The sequence below is a fragment of the Marmota marmota genome, unplaced genomic scaffold (assembly GCF_001458135.2).
Source record: "Marmota marmota marmota unplaced genomic scaffold, marMar, whole genome shotgun sequence".
In the NCBI taxonomy this organism is placed as follows: domain Eukaryota; kingdom Metazoa; phylum Chordata; class Mammalia; order Rodentia; family Sciuridae; genus Marmota; species Marmota marmota.
This window is the reverse complement of record NW_026000164.1, coordinates 9,677,890-9,693,596: the sequence shown is the minus strand read 5'-3', so window position 1 is coordinate 9,693,596 and position 15,707 is coordinate 9,677,890. Positions and strand designations below refer to the sequence as shown.

The 15,707-nt window shown below is 35.7% G+C and overlaps 1 protein-coding gene across 1 annotated transcript in view; it reads left to right on the top strand.

The window, feature by feature from the left end:
- Mgam2 (maltase-glucoamylase 2 (putative)) overlaps positions 1-15,707 on the top strand; it is a 79,657-nt gene that overhangs the window by 3,275 nt on the left and 60,675 nt on the right. Inside the window, exons 2-11 of the mRNA XM_048786950.1 lie at positions 687-766; positions 6,308-6,431; positions 6,539-6,648; positions 6,978-7,132; positions 7,976-8,147; positions 10,971-11,070; positions 11,926-12,038; positions 13,434-13,559; positions 14,503-14,634; positions 14,728-14,826. Coding sequence (XP_048642907.1) covers positions 687-766; positions 6,308-6,431; positions 6,539-6,648; positions 6,978-7,132; positions 7,976-8,147; positions 10,971-11,070; positions 11,926-12,038; positions 13,434-13,559; positions 14,503-14,634; positions 14,728-14,826 — 1,211 coding nt within the window. The remainder of the gene's footprint in view (positions 1-686; positions 767-6,307; positions 6,432-6,538; positions 6,649-6,977; positions 7,133-7,975; positions 8,148-10,970; positions 11,071-11,925; positions 12,039-13,433; positions 13,560-14,502; positions 14,635-14,727; positions 14,827-15,707) is intronic.

The following is a 15,707-nucleotide window of genomic DNA, read 5'->3' as shown; positions in this document are numbered from 1 at the left end:
TTCATTTTGTTTCTCTACACATCAATTGATATATATAAAGTGGAAACAACAAGAGAAATATACATCAATTGATGTGTAGAGAAACAAAATGAAATGTGTTATATCTACTTAGTGGAATATGATTTATTTGTGAAAATAAATAAAACACTGCTATTTGCTATAACATGGAAGAACTCTGAACATCACACCAAATGAAAGAAGCCAGGAACAAAAGGCCCTTGCTTTATGATTTCCTTTGTGTGAAATTCTTAGAATAGGCAAATCCACAGAGAGAGAATTGGCTAGTGTTTTCCAGGGACTGGGAGAAAAGGGGCATGGAAAGCCATCCCTCATGGGGTGACTCCTCCAGGACAATGAACATGTTCTATAATTAGATAGAGCTTTTTGGTGGCAGGACTTTGTAAAATATTAAAAGACTATTGAATTGTATGCTTTAAAACAGATAATTTCATGGTACATGATTATATATCTAACAATCAAACAAACCAACAACAACAATAGAAAAAAAAGAAGACAAGTATCTTTAGCACTTGGAGAATTGTTAAACATTGTATGTAAGTAAGGATACCAGCTACCAATGATGTTATTGACGGAAGAATTGACTGAAAGTTTGTAATTATGCCACCTCTCTTGGAGCTGTGAGCAGACTACAAATATTCAACTTTTGTCCTTTAATTTCTGTGCAGATTCTTCATTTATTCCAGTGTGCCCAGCGATCTCTCAGTCAGAAAGGATAGACTGCGCACCTGGACAGGCGGTGACAGAGGTCAGAGAAATGAGGTCCCTGCTGGGACCATTGGGTTTTATTTAAGAGATGTTAAGTGTGGAGAGAGTGGTGTGAAGTGGCTTATGGGTCTGCAATTTGCTTGGAGTTCTTTCTTTTTTTGCCTTAATGATATCTACAGGAACACTGAGGAAGTGAGGAAAGCAGAATAGAGAAAAGAGAAGTATTGGAGGAGATAAAATCCAAAACCCAAAGTGGAGGGAATTTACCAATGTTAAGTGCTTTGTAAGTGTGGATCCAATGTACACTCTGGTGTAAAGGTTAAATGTTGGTGGGCTAGCCTACATACTCCTTGAGAATGAGACTATCAACCACATATGGACCATGGAGCCACTTCTAGAACTAGGTGAACTGTTTTAACAAGAGCCTTCTGGCACGGTGACACTGGCAACAGAGGTGCCAGTGAACGTGTGTGGCTTCCATGACAATATCAACTCTGAACCCTGCTTAGTTGAAACGTGACTTTGTCAAGAAGGCCTTATATATTTAGATTTTATTTCTTTACTCTGTTTTCTACTTTCTATATCCCAGAACATCCTATAACATTATTAATTAAAACCACACTGAATTGGGGGGGTTAAATTAAATAATATTGACAGCTTAATGGTTTTGATTCTTCCTATTCTAAAAACAGAACATCTCTCCATTTCGATTATATATCTAATATATCCATATATATTAATAAATATATGAATATGGACATATACATATGTATGCCTTAATTGAATTTTATGTTTCTCTAAATTTTCTTTCATATGAATAATGAACTTTTCCTTATGTATTTCATATTTTTAGCTTCTAGTGTAAATATAATTTATTATATTTTCTAACCAAAGCTTCTTTTATTATAATACTTCCTTTCTTACTAATAGTTATTTTATGTGTATTACTTTAAATTTAAATATTTTTAAATCATTTTTACATATTTCTATTATATTTATTATATAATTGACCAACTGAATATTTTCATTGTTTCTAGAAAAAGAATTTTGTAGTTCTTTATTAGTTTTACAATTATATCCCAGAAAAATAATGATTTTGCTTTGTATTAATGCTTATGTCTCATCATTCACATGTCCAGCTGCACATTCCAGTTCTTCCAGAGTAATATAAATTAAGTGCTGATGGTTAGCAACCTTTATTTATGCTTGAATTCAATGGAAATTTTTTACATATAAAATATAGAGCATGATGTTGGCTGCTAACTTAGGACAATTGCTTTATTTTTATTAGGAGTCCTATTTTTAATAGTTCCTTTAGGAAGTGAAAAATGGATTTTCTTTCCAGTAATCTAATATTTAAATTTTCAAACATACAGAAAAAAGGAAAGAATTTCCCACTTACATGCCACCCTTAATATTTTGCTTTGTTTTTACATCTATATTAGTATGTCTTATACTTTATCCATCAATGATCTTATTTTTAATGCATTTGAAAGTAAATTCCAGAAGCCATTTCATGTTTCTATAAACTTCTCATCACACATAGCTTTAGCAAGAGCTGAATGTTTGATTATGATTTTTGTCTTTAGATATTAAATTTATATACAATGCAAATATGAAGAGTTTTACAGTTCACACACTTTTAGGACAACTTGTTGAGACATTGACTACACCCCTGTAACCCAAATATCTGTCAAGATGTGGGATGTTACCATCACCACAGAAAGTTCTCTCATGATATTCCTCAGTAGTTACTTCCCCTTGTATTCCCTCCATCTCCACTATAGCTTTCTTTGTTTTGCTTGTTGCATAACTTTATATAAATGAAATCATACTTTGTAAAATCTCACCCAGCATGGTTTTCAGATTTGTCAATAGTGTTACATATACAGTATTAGATGATTTGTGTTGTTGATGGATGTTCCATTGAATGAGTATACCACAGTCTTTTAACCATTCTCCTACTGACATATACTAGAATGTTCATAGTAGCACTATTAATATTTTTATGGAAAACTATATACTTCATCTGTTTTCAAATTTATACATTTGGAGTTGAACTAAATAAATCTTAAGCTCAACATTATTTTTATGAGATTCATCCTGTTGTTGGGAGAAGTTAAAGATCTTTCATGCCTTTTGCTATATGGTATTCCATTGTGTGAATACACCCCAATATTTTTATACTGTCTACTTTTGATAGGCATTTGTGAGTTTGCATATGAGAAACATTTTAATAGTGCTGCAATGAACAGTATATTATGTGTCTTTTGGTGAATATGTGGAAGGATTTCATTGGTTCTATACCAAGAAATGGAATTTTCCATTCATAGGGATAACTACATGTTTAGGTTTAGTTGATATTGCAAAATAGCTTTTCAAAATATCTATGACAATTTACATTTCCTGTAACAGTATGTAAGAGTTCAGTTACTACGTGTCCTAACAACTCTTGATGTTTTTCTCCTTCATCAATGTAACAATTCTGTAGTTATAATTTTCACATTCTTCATGATTAATGAAATTAATCATCTTTTCTTAGGCTTATTGAATAGTTGGATGATCGTATTGTAATGTTTCAATTTTTTGTCCAGGTTTTTTTTTTTTACTGGGTATTCCTCTTTTGCTTATGCTCTGTAGTTATTTATGTACTGTGGACACAAATCTTTTGTTTTTAAAGACATATACCTAATTTTATTCTGTGGGTTGTCTTTTAACTCTCTTAATGGTCAATATTTGATGAAAAAATGGTTCCTAATTTTAATGTAGTCCATTTTGTCAATTTTTCAGTGGCCAGTACATTTCATATTCTATTTAAAAATTCCTTCCTGCTTCAAAGAGAGTCAGGAAAACATCTTTCTGTTTTTCCTCTAAGAACATTATTATTGTATTTTTTTTCAAATTTAGATCTTTAATCAATCTAGCATTTGTGTATGTGTTTGTGTATGTGTGTGTGTATGTGTATGTCAGATAAGAGTCCAGAAAAAATGTCTTCTTGAATTCTTTTTAAATATATATTTTTATTTATTAGTTATAGATGGATGCAATATCTTTATTTTGTTTACTTATTTTTTACGTGGTGCTGAAGATGGAACCCAGTTCCTCACATGTGCGAGGCAAGCACTCTGCCCCTGAGCCACAACCCCAGCCCTCTTGAATTTTTAACAGATCCATCACCAATTACTAAAATGACTGCCATACCTTCTCTTTTTCATTGTAGTAACATCTTTCTGTAAATTATATGTTTATATATGTAGACTTGCTTCTGGAATTCACTTTGCTAATTTGTTGATTGTGCTTTGGCCAATACAACACTGCCTTAGTTATTAAAACTTTGTAATAGCTCTTGATGTGTGGTCTTATAAGTCCTCCAAATCATTTCTATTTTTCTTCAATAGTGCCTGTCCCATTCTCTGGCCTTTAAACTTCTGAATACATTTTAGGATCAGCTTGTCAATTTTATCACAAAATAATTTGATTGTGATTCCATATATGGAAGAATTGCAATTTTTACCAAAGTGAATAGTAAAATCCAAAAATTTGATATAGCTTTCAATTTATTCAGAGTGTTAATTTTGAAATTTTTGGTTTAGACATCTTTCACTTTGCTTTCATATTTTTTAACAATTTAATATTTAATTCTATTAAATGCTATTTTTAAATTAAAATTTCTGTTTATCTGTAGTTTATGTTTAGATTTTAAATTAATTTTTTGAATATTCATCTTGAAACCTGAAATCTTAAATTTGCTTATGAATTATCTTTATTGGTATGTCATATCTTTTTAATGATTTTTGAAATAGTACTGTTACCTGTGAATGATAACAATTTCAGTGTTTTTGCCAATGTATTTCCCTTTTCTTCCTTATCTCATAGCACCAAATTTTGTTTTTCTTTCTCAAACTCTAATATGATTTGAGATAGTATCTAAAAGTCACCATTGTGGGTTTTAAAAAATGAAACTTCCACTAAAAAAAGAAAGAAACTTCCAGAGGCTGTTATCTAAACATAAGAAATATCATTGTAGTAAAATACTAAATACAAAAGTGGGCTTTCCTGATTCTAGAAGTTGGCAATCCATCATTCACATAGCTTCAGGATCTATCAGAGACTCTCCTGAAGAAATGCTTGCATCAGAAAGAAGTTGGACTCTATAATTCCAAGTCAATTTCCAATTGTTAAATTCTATTAGTCAATGATATCTGATTGAAATATAACATGACCTCTATTTGGAAGACAGCTGGAGAATATTCTTTGGGAATATTTGGTGTTAAGGCAATAATAGAGAGACAAGGAGACTTTTGAGCTAACACAGTAGGGCAGGCATGAATTTATGACAGTCTCTTGATGCCGTGTCCATGGAAATTAAAAAGAAAGAGAGTGATATAAATGGGGAAGAAATATGGAGTTTGAAGGATTGGAAAATAATTGTCCCCATGGTTTGACCTTTGGTGTCTGGGACTGACAGAAGGATATTAGAGCAGGTTATACACAAAATATTATCTGAGTGTTCATTGCTTTTTATGAGGTTTATAGACCTTGAAACAATTTATGGCAATGAAACTAACCTTTTGTACTTTACAGACTTCAGTTTCTGGGTGGCTAAGGTGTTCCGTCTGTCTCAGTCTTAGGGAAATCAGTTATCCAACCCTAAATTTTGTCTCCATTGATATCCTCAGCCATTTTTTTAACTGAAAAGAATGAGGCAAAAATACCAGTGTTATGTATGGAGAATTAATAAGTACTTAAAATGATTTTATGGTTATAACATGATTGCTTTTTCATAATAGTGTGAAGTGTTGATTGAAATTATATTTGTATCATGGCCTTTCAGAGCAATTCAGATGTTGGCATTTAAAATATGTGTAGGTTTACCTTTTTCAAATGAATAGTGTTGTGACATACTCTTTTTTTTAAAAAAATAAAACAATCTAAACTGAATACATTCCTTTACTGAGAAAGATTCAGACATTATATTTATGGACAGAATATAGCAGGGAAGTTCTTAAAATGTTTTCTGTCTCCAAATCCTCTTCCTGGAATTAGGCTGATAGTTTAGTGTGCTAGCTACCCTTGATCTTCCTGTACTCACTGTTCTTACTCAATGTTCTTGGTACAATATATTTGTGGGTTTTCCATCTATCATGCATTTCTGCTTTCGCTGCTTGGAGTACCACTCTGCTCTTCGCCTGTCTAACTCCTTCTGGTGGTGTAGGACTGGATTTACCTTTGTACTATTGATAAGCCATTCCCACTCTACTCTCAGCCTACTGCTCAGCTCCTAAGCAAACCCTATTGGAACACTCAACTCATTGCTATTTTTAATTGTCTTGAGTTACCACTAGACTGTAAGTTTTCTGGAGGCACAAACTTTTAATCTTATTTATCTGGTAAGAGTTTCTTGTCTAGGAGAAATCAACATTGGATACTGTATAAATGAATAAAGAATAAATAAGTGAATGAATGTAATTATGATGTATATTACATTCTCTTTAGAATAAGAAGTTTTATAAATGAATAGGCAAATATTACTCTCATTCTTTCATTTTTTTATAATGCCAACTCTTTGTTATTTTTACAGGATACTTGCAGATGGCAATATAAATGCTGCTGGAATTCTGCAGCAGAGACCAATGTCCCTAGGTGCTTCTTCCCCAGAAACTGGGGCTATGAAGTCATCAGGTCCCAAACAAATACAAGCACAGGTAAGCACTGTCCTGATGTGGCCCCAGGGAACAACTCTTTATGGTCCAGATAACTGCAAAACATAAAAGCTAAAAGCCTCTTTCTTGCTCTTCATTTCCAACCCTAGGGTTTACTGCCCAGTTGAGAAAGTTGTCATCCCCATCTCTGTTTGGAGATGATGTCACCAATGCCCTCCTCACAGCTGAATTTCAGACAGCCAATCGTTTTCGTTTTAAGGTTGGTTTGGGAGTTACCATTGAACACATTCCTGAAGAAAGCAGTGCTCCACCCTGGGTCCACTCCCTTCCTCATCACACACCATGCAAGGTGCAGAGACAGAAGGCACCTCCATTCCTCTCTGTAGGAATCTTTGCATGGGGTGTGAAGGCTAAATTTTATTTGACAGGGCATGTGTGATTGGGTGATTTCTTCTCACAAACCAGGAACCATAGAGTCAGGAGTTAGAGGCTATTCTCATGGAGAGCTGTTTGAGAGGCAATATCTTCTGTAGTTCTACAAGGAAGTAGTCTTACCTTGAACTGTCCTTTCTGTTTTTCTTCTGACAGATAACTGATTTCAATGCGATCCGCTATGAAGTCTCTTCTGAAAACATCAATTTACTTAATGACACTGCTGATATCTCCAGTTTGAGCTACCATGTAGAAGTCACTGATAATCCCTTTAGCATCAGAATAATGAGGAAGAACAACAAAAGAGTCCTGTGAGCTTTTTTGATACTCTTTGTACATCTTTGAATATAGTGACCCAATATCAATTATTTTGACATAGTAAAATGACTATGGCCTAAAAACATGCTTGAACTTCAAAAATCTGCAGAATTACTTACTATAACTAATTAAGAATGGAAATCTATCATGACCATAGAGCAAAGAATACTAAAATACAATGTATTAGTGTGTTGAGTTACATGATATATAAATATATTATATATATGCTTATGGTTTACTTGTATTATGAAATAGGGAATTTTATTATTTTGGATCATTATTCATACTGGAACTTGAACTTCATTGTTTATCATTCCAAAGTATTATTTCCTGTGAATCTCATTATCAAGCGCCTACCAACATTTTGAGGATACATCACAGCTATACTGGAGAAAATTTAAGAACCAATGTCAGTAAAACTTGTATTCAAATCCTTGCACTGGAAAACCAGTCAGCCATCTGACAGAAGGCAGAAAATCTCGTCAGCATCAGTTTCCTTATTCACAAAGAAGATCAAAATATCCACTTTTGCTAAGGGCCATGAGATAATATTTATAAAGTATCCAGAGTAGCGTCTGTCATGCAGCAGGTACACAGAAATGTAAGGTCACATTTCTTCTCTTTGCCCAATCGTCCAACCTGAGCCCTGGTGTCCCATCACTATGTTCCATTAGATTCAAAGAACTAGAAATGCTCTAGAAAGGTCTTCAAGGTAGCATGGGAGTTGATAATGCTTAAAGCAACTGATCTCTGAGTGTATGTGGAAAGGAACAAATAGCTTCTTGGCAGAGAGAAGCGAGAGCTTCAGCGAATCTCACTTTCCCTGTATGGCCTAGGTTGGACACAAGCATTGGGCCCCTCCAGTTTGCCCAGCAGTTCCTGCAGCTGTCTTTCCGACTTCCCAGCACCAATGTGTATGGGCTGGGGGAGCACGTGCATCAACAGTACCGCCACGACATGGCCTGGAAGACCTGGCCCATCTTTACCCGGGATGCCGCCCCCACTGCGGTGAGGTCCCCTTCTGCCTGGTCATTGCTTACAGTCAGGGATGTTCTCCTTCCTCCCCTAAAAATGGTCTACAGAGACAGCTATATCTTGTCTTGTTCAGTTTAGACGTGTTTGTGTTGAGGAATACCTGTTCGTGAGGTTATAAAGACACTATTAGAAATTACTGCAATTAAAAATTTTACTTTTAATGGAAAATGCAATTTAATGATTGTATTAGAGCTCACCCTATAAGGAAAAATACCTTTGTAACTGCCTAGCTTTAAAAATTTTAATATCTAAAGAAGAACTTCAGCAGGGGCCATTCTTAGTAGGACCTTGTGAATAAAAAAAAGTCTCTTTTGACAGCTTCTGTGTTGCTAGTGAAGGTGTGTTCCAGGCACAATAGTGTTGGCATCACCTTGCAGGTTGTTTGAAATGTAGAGCTTCAGGCCATAAAGACCAGGAGACCCATTGAATCTGAATTGGCATGTTAATAAGATCCCTGGAGAATCACACCCATAGTGACGTGGGAGAAGGGTCATTCTAGAATAGGGTTTCTCAAGTTACCTGGAGTGAAGGTTTACTTTCTTTTTCTTTTGTTGTTGTTAAACCAACATGGGCAACACATTTGTAAAAACCCAATTTAAAGTATTTTTGGAAAATGAAATAAAAATATCCAAAAATATAAAAATTATAAGCCTGAATTTTAAATTGAACAGACACAAAATTACTCTTTTTAGGGGGCAGGGGGGCCAGGGATTGAACCCAGGGGCACTCAACCACTGAGCCACACCCCCAGCCCTATTTTGTGTTGTATTTAGAGACAAGGTTTCAATGAATTGCTTAGCGCCTTGCTTTGGCTTTGAACTCAAGATCCTCCTGTCTCAGCCTCCCAAGGTGCTGCGATTACAGGCATGTGATACTGGGCCTGGCCATAAAATTACTCTTAAATCTCTATAAAAGACTTTCTAAACACTCATTTTTTTTTTTTTTGTATTTATCTTGATAAGGTGCCAGAGCTTGGACAATACTGAGAAGCAGTGGTGAATGGAGGTTGTGTTGAAGCCTCCCTTGTGCTGATGGTGGCTCTAAGGTCTGGGCAAGAGCTGCTTGCAGATGGAAGTTTGGCGTAGGGTGATTGGGCTGAATGTTTTGCAGTTTATATTTGCAAGAGATGAACACAGCAAGTAGCTCATTAACTTGCAGACCATCTGCCCATATGTGATGCAATGGAAGCAGTACTCTTACTGAACTGAACAGAGAGTAAAAAGCAGTAGTTGACACTTGACACATCCACTCAAATGTTTGGTCAAGTACACTGATACCCTGAGCATTGCGCCAAATTTGACTTTCTACAGCTGCAGTTTTTTTTTTTTTTTTTTTTTTGTACATGGGATTCAACCCAAGGGTGCTTAGCCAATGAGCCACATTCCCAGGACTTTTTATTTTGAGACAGGGTTTGCTAAATTGCTTAGGGCCTTGCTGAATTGCTGAGCTGGCCTCAAACTTGTGATCCTCCTGCTTTATCCTCCCAAGTCACTGAGATTACAGGCATGCGCCTCCGTGCCTGGATGAAATTCTTAAATTATATAGTTACAGATTAAATGAAATGTGTGCTTTCCTACACACGTTTCCCCCTCCTTCCCTCCCTCGTGGCCTCCCTTTCTCCCTATTTCTCTCTCTCCTTTTCTTCCCTCCTCTGACTTTTCCCCACTCCTTCCAGCCTTCCCTATCTCTCTTTTTCCTTCTGTTTTCCCCTTTTCTTTCTTCTCATTATTTTTTTTCTTGCTTCAAAATTAAAAAAAAATATAATCTGTATTCTCTCCATGTGTTGATGCCATCAGCCTTCGTGGCTATAATTTTAAATCCAGCCTTCGTAGTCCTATTGATCCTCTCTATTTAGCAAATCATACTGGTTTTCTTTCTTTTTCTTTTTACCATTATTAGTACTATTGCCTCATACGAGGGGCTAAGATTTGTGACATTATCACACAAAGAATGTCTGTAAAACTTTATACATACTATAATCTCAACATTATTCCTTTTATGGCACAGTTATACATGTAAACATTATCTGTTTTTATATCAGCTCTCATCACCACCCTCTGCCAAGATTCAGTACCTCAGTCTCTTTTTTTTAATTGTTACTACCTCAGAATTACACATTATTTTAGAAAGATTAAAAAACAGTTGGACATTAATAAGAAATTCATAATGGCTCATAACACCATTTCATCCTATTAAAATTTGGTATAGATCATAGCAAATTTTATATAAAAGAATCTTGATTGAGGTTTAATTTATATTCCATAAAGTTTAACTATTCAAAGTACAAGTTAGTAATTTTTATCACATTTACTGAATTGTACAATCATCATGATCCAGTTTTAGAACATTTCCATCACCCCTACAGGATCCTTCATGTCCTTTTAGAGTCAAGCCCAGTTCCTATCCTGGCATCCACACTAGTCCCAGGCCATCCCTAATCTGCTGTCTACAGATTTGATTTTTAAAATTTTTCTAGACATTTTATATCAACAAAATCGTGCAATATGGTCCTTTGTGTCTATTTTACTAAGCATAGCATTTTTGAGGAGTATTATTTTGCAGCATGTATCAGTGTTTCATCCTACACTGTGAATGGTACAAATGGTACAGGTATACTATATTTTGTTTCTCCATTTGTTAGTTGATGATGCCATTCCAACAGCTTTTTGGTACAATACCACTCTGCATTAAGTATTGACCAAGCACATGTCCACATGGCTTCTGGTTTTAATGTAGGGCGAGTACTCATTTTGAACATATAATACTATTACTTCTCTCTCTCTTTCCTGCTGACAGGGCATGATTAACCTATATGGAGCACATACATTCTTCTTGTGCCTTGAAGACACCAGTGGTTCCTCTTTTGGAGTTTTTCTGATGAACAGTAATGCCATGGGTAGGAAGCATCTTTCTCTCTTCCATGGGTAGGAGTAAGTCTTAGGACACTGCTTTTATAAAAATGACTGTATGTTGAGATCACTGTTTGACAGAGACATGTTGATCTTAATGATATGTCTATTGAAACTGAGACTTGAAAGTATTTTAATCTACCTACAAATCCAGCTCATCCTTAAAAGCCATTTTCATTGGAAACTGCTTCAGGGATTTCCTTTATGGAATGTTTCCTTTTAATATTCTGTAGATAACAGCAACCATTGATAGACACATTCCAAGAAAACTTGCAGATTTCAACTTGTGCCATGCTGTCTGACTGTAGGCTACAGGTTGCATTTTAAGGGCGGTTTCTCATAGTTTGCCCCTAATTTACCCATAATCTTCCCCTCTGGGTTCTGGATTAGTGGTGCATTAATAGGCATTTTGATTGTTTTTACATTTTTAATTATAGTCAAACTTACCCAATAAGATTTTCAAAACATTTTCTTCAAGCAGAGCCACTCACAAAACCCAGAAGTTTGTATTTTTATATGGTCAAATTAAAATAGAGTTTATTTTTCCTTCTCTTAAACAAAGCTTAATTCTTCCTTGCTATTTTACTAACTTGATAGATTAATAAATTTCAACAATATAAGTCAGTGAAGTCCATCCATTCCACAGATAAAAATTCAGTGGAAAGTAATATGTAAAAGAAACTTTGCTTGCTATTCATATTTGATTCACATTATAGGATAGGAAGGAACTGTAAAGTGAACATATGTGATTTTTACTGAGATTATTTTGGATGGCTCAGCTATTCATACCCCCAAGAAAAGTATATACTCAATTCTAATAACTCTCACTTTAATTCTCTCAGAGGTCGCTCTTCAGCCTGCTCCTGCAGTCACTTACCGCACAATTGGGGGCATTCTTGACTTCTACGTGTTCCTGGGAAACACTCCAGAGCAAGTGGTTCAGGAATACCTGGAGGTACGTCTTGGTATTTAGAGTTGTTGTTTATTGCTATTGCCTCATATGCTGGTTTAGATCATCAAGAGGAAAATAAGGGTTATTAGTAGATGGGATGGATTATAACACTGGGGTTGCAGTCTTTTATTGCTTATTTTCTTATTTTGATGACACTTATTGGATGTTTTCTGCATGCTAAAAAGGCACTATGCTAGGCTTGAAAAATGCAAAAATAAGTCAGCATCCTGCACTCAAGGCATTCATCATCTATCCAGGTTGAGCCATCAATCACTCCAGAGACCAAAGGATAAAAGTCAGTGAAGTGCATCCATTCCACAGATAAAAATTCAGTGGAAAGTAATATGTAAAAGAAACTTTGCTTGCTATTCATATTTGATTCATATTATAAGATAGGAAGGAACTGTAGATACTTTCCATATGGAAAAACTCAGACATGGAAAGATAAAGTGATTTGCTCAGGATGGCTTGTAAAGGCACGAAAATATGGTTCCCAGATGCCACTGAATTTATAATCAATAAGAGAATATGATACATACAGCCTGAAATAATTATAATAAAGAGCACCTTATAATATATTCTGTGAATGAGGTGCAAATAAACTGTACAGGAATTCAAAGGTATGATAGAAAGCCCACTTGTGTTAGAAGGCAGAGACTTTCAGGTAATAGTGTGAGGCAGGTTAATAATTTTCAGGTTCCACATTCAATAGAAGTATTGTTGAGTTCAGCTTGCTTCTGCTGGACAGTGATCTCAACATAGAAGTCTTTTCTATAAAAGCAACTTCCTAAGACCTACTCTTTCCCACGGAAGAGAGAAAGATGCTTCCTATCCATGGCATTACTAATCTCAGTGTTGGCTGGAACAACTTGGAAAGTTGGATTTTAATCATATTTCAGTATTTCTTCATCCACCTGCTCCTCATCTCATCAATCCTTATTTTTTTTACCTTAGCATACACTACTATCTGACATCACATCTGACACATTTATCTCCTTTGAACTCTGTGAGAGCAGAAACTAGGCTTGCTTTGTGACATTATAGTCTCAGTGCTCACACCAGCCCCTACCACATTATAAACTCTGATGAAATATTTATGGATTGAAGGACTACTAACTGCTTTTCCCCAAAGACGACACCATTAGGCAAACATTTTCTGAAAATTCTATTATTTTTTTTGAATTTGCTGTAGTTGGGAATACATTTAGATGCTTAAGTGAAAAAAGATATGAGCTGTGGAATTTTGCAGATTAGCTTTAGGAGATTACTCTTGGCTCTGACATTTTAGGATCTGAGGACTTTAGAGAAAATGAAATGGAGCTAATGCATCCGTTGTTGAACTTGGCACTACCAAATGTTTATTGTGAGGCTTAGACACTGCTTTACTTCTCTTTCCAGCTTGTTGGACGACCATTCTTGCCTTCCTACTGGAATCTTGGGTTCCAGTTAAGTCGCAGGGATTATGGTGGCATCAATGGGTTGGAAGAGGTTGTAAACCGAACTCGTGAAGCTGGGATCCCGTATGTAAGTTGGCACATCTGTTATCATGTATATGACCCCATCTTTAATTTTTTGCATGAAATTCAGCCTGTTAGGAAATGATATAAAAATGGTTGATAGAGAGGCAGACCCACATCAGAAATTTGCATGCTGCATCATCCATCATCACGGTTATAACATTCCTAATATATTCATTAACAAACATTTCAAGAGCACCTGTGACATGTCAAGTATTCAAGCTCATGGGTTACAGAGCTGAACAAAATGCAGTTCCTACTTTCAACTCCTTCCAATGCCTTACGGCATGCCTCTATCAGGATGAGAAAATAAAGCTGGAACCTAAAAGCAGCTGCCTCTTTCTGGAAGGACATATTCACTTCTAGGAGTTAGCCAAAACCTGGAAGATCCAGGATTATTAAGAAATATGGCTTTGTTACCATCTAGGGGTACTGGGTTCATTGTCTCTGTTCAGCAGGGAATTGAAAGACAGAACACAGAGGTAGTAAGAAAGAAGTAGGTTTATTGCAAAAATGACAGGAATCAAGTGGGTGAGTTTTGGGACTGTTCTTTTATGGTCTCTGGAATTTCCTCCTTCCCTATCTCCTTTCCTGTCCATGCTCTCCTCACTATTATTGACTAGTGCCCCCTCTGTCTACACATCTGTTTTAATTTTTCCATTGGATCCCCTGCTTAAGAGCATGAGTGCAGAAGTGTCTGATTGGGTCCCCCAACTTGGGTCCATGAGTACTTTTGTCAAGTTAGGAAGCTGATGTCATCAGAAGACCCTCTCATGCTCCCTTGTTCTGGCCCTGCCCCTGACCTCTGCACTCCCCATCTTTGCCTAGCTGCCTAAGCCCTTCTGTATCTCCCTCAGCTTTGGTTCCCATGATTGGAAACTAGAGCTGATTTCCTTCCCATCAGCTTGGTGGTATTTCCTAAGTTCTAATTGGCCAGTGTTACCTTTCAGGATGTCCAGTACTCTGATATAGACTACATGGATGGAAAGAAGGATTTCACTATTGATGAAAAGGCTTACCCTGATCTCTCAGGTTTTGTCAAGAAGTTACATGATGATGGCCAAAAATATATAATTATTATGGTATGTCAAACACTTACCCTATTGCCTAGTATTTTCTTTCAAAATGCAAAGGAAATTTATAAAAATAATATTTATATCTTATTTCTTTATTAGAATCCTGGTATCCTGAAAGATCCTAACTACAATACATATAAAGATGGAAGACTAAAGAGAGTATGGATCTTGGAGAACAATGACTTCGCTGTTGGGGAGGTAATTTCTAATGAAAGAGTAAATTATAGCTAGTTTTGGGGAACTGGTATTTTTGATAATGGGTAAAAGTCCAGCTACACTATTGCTTATTTTTTTAATGGCTTTAAAGGTTTCCTTCATCACTATTTTTAAACCAATACATGTACTAATAAAATGATTAAAATTCTGAAAGACATAAGATGCTAGCTGATCCATGAATATCACTGATAATTAAGAAGCAATGTATCATTAGAAAAAACAATTCAGTTACTTGAAGTCTTCCTGCCTCCAATTTCTACCTCTTTCCCAAAATAATAAATTCAACTACAACAATAGATCATTGTGCTTACAGGTTAATGTGGAACCTATCTAAGGTAGTATATTAATTTGTACCAAGCTTCTAGATAAAGCCCAGGCTTTATTCTAAGGTAGTAGTTGCAGGAATTGAAATAGAATGACTCCTCAGGAGCCTATTTTAAAGACAGCTGACTTTCTGAGAGAATGTACTTTAAGTCAAATCATGATGTGACTTTTATCCAGTTATGTGGTTGTCAACCCCAGGTGATTGGATTATCTGAGAGTTATTAAAGTTAGAACTCTCAAAAGTTCACGTGAAGGCAGTTCCTGCTTTTTCTGAGTAGTTGACTTTGCAAAATTGTCTTCTCAAGAGTTATTGATGGCCCCTTCTTACTCTGCTCACTAGATTCTTTTCATTGACTGGTAAATTACATGAGTTGGCTGAGGCAGTGGAGGTAGAAGTGGGTAGAGGTGGCTACCCATGCTCTTGTTTAGAATGGAGCTCACTTGGCCTGATCTCCACTCAAGGCTTCTGTTGGTTGTTGCTCTGTCAAACCACTTGCTTCCTGGAGTCCAAAATTATCTCAAATTATTACTTGGTTTCC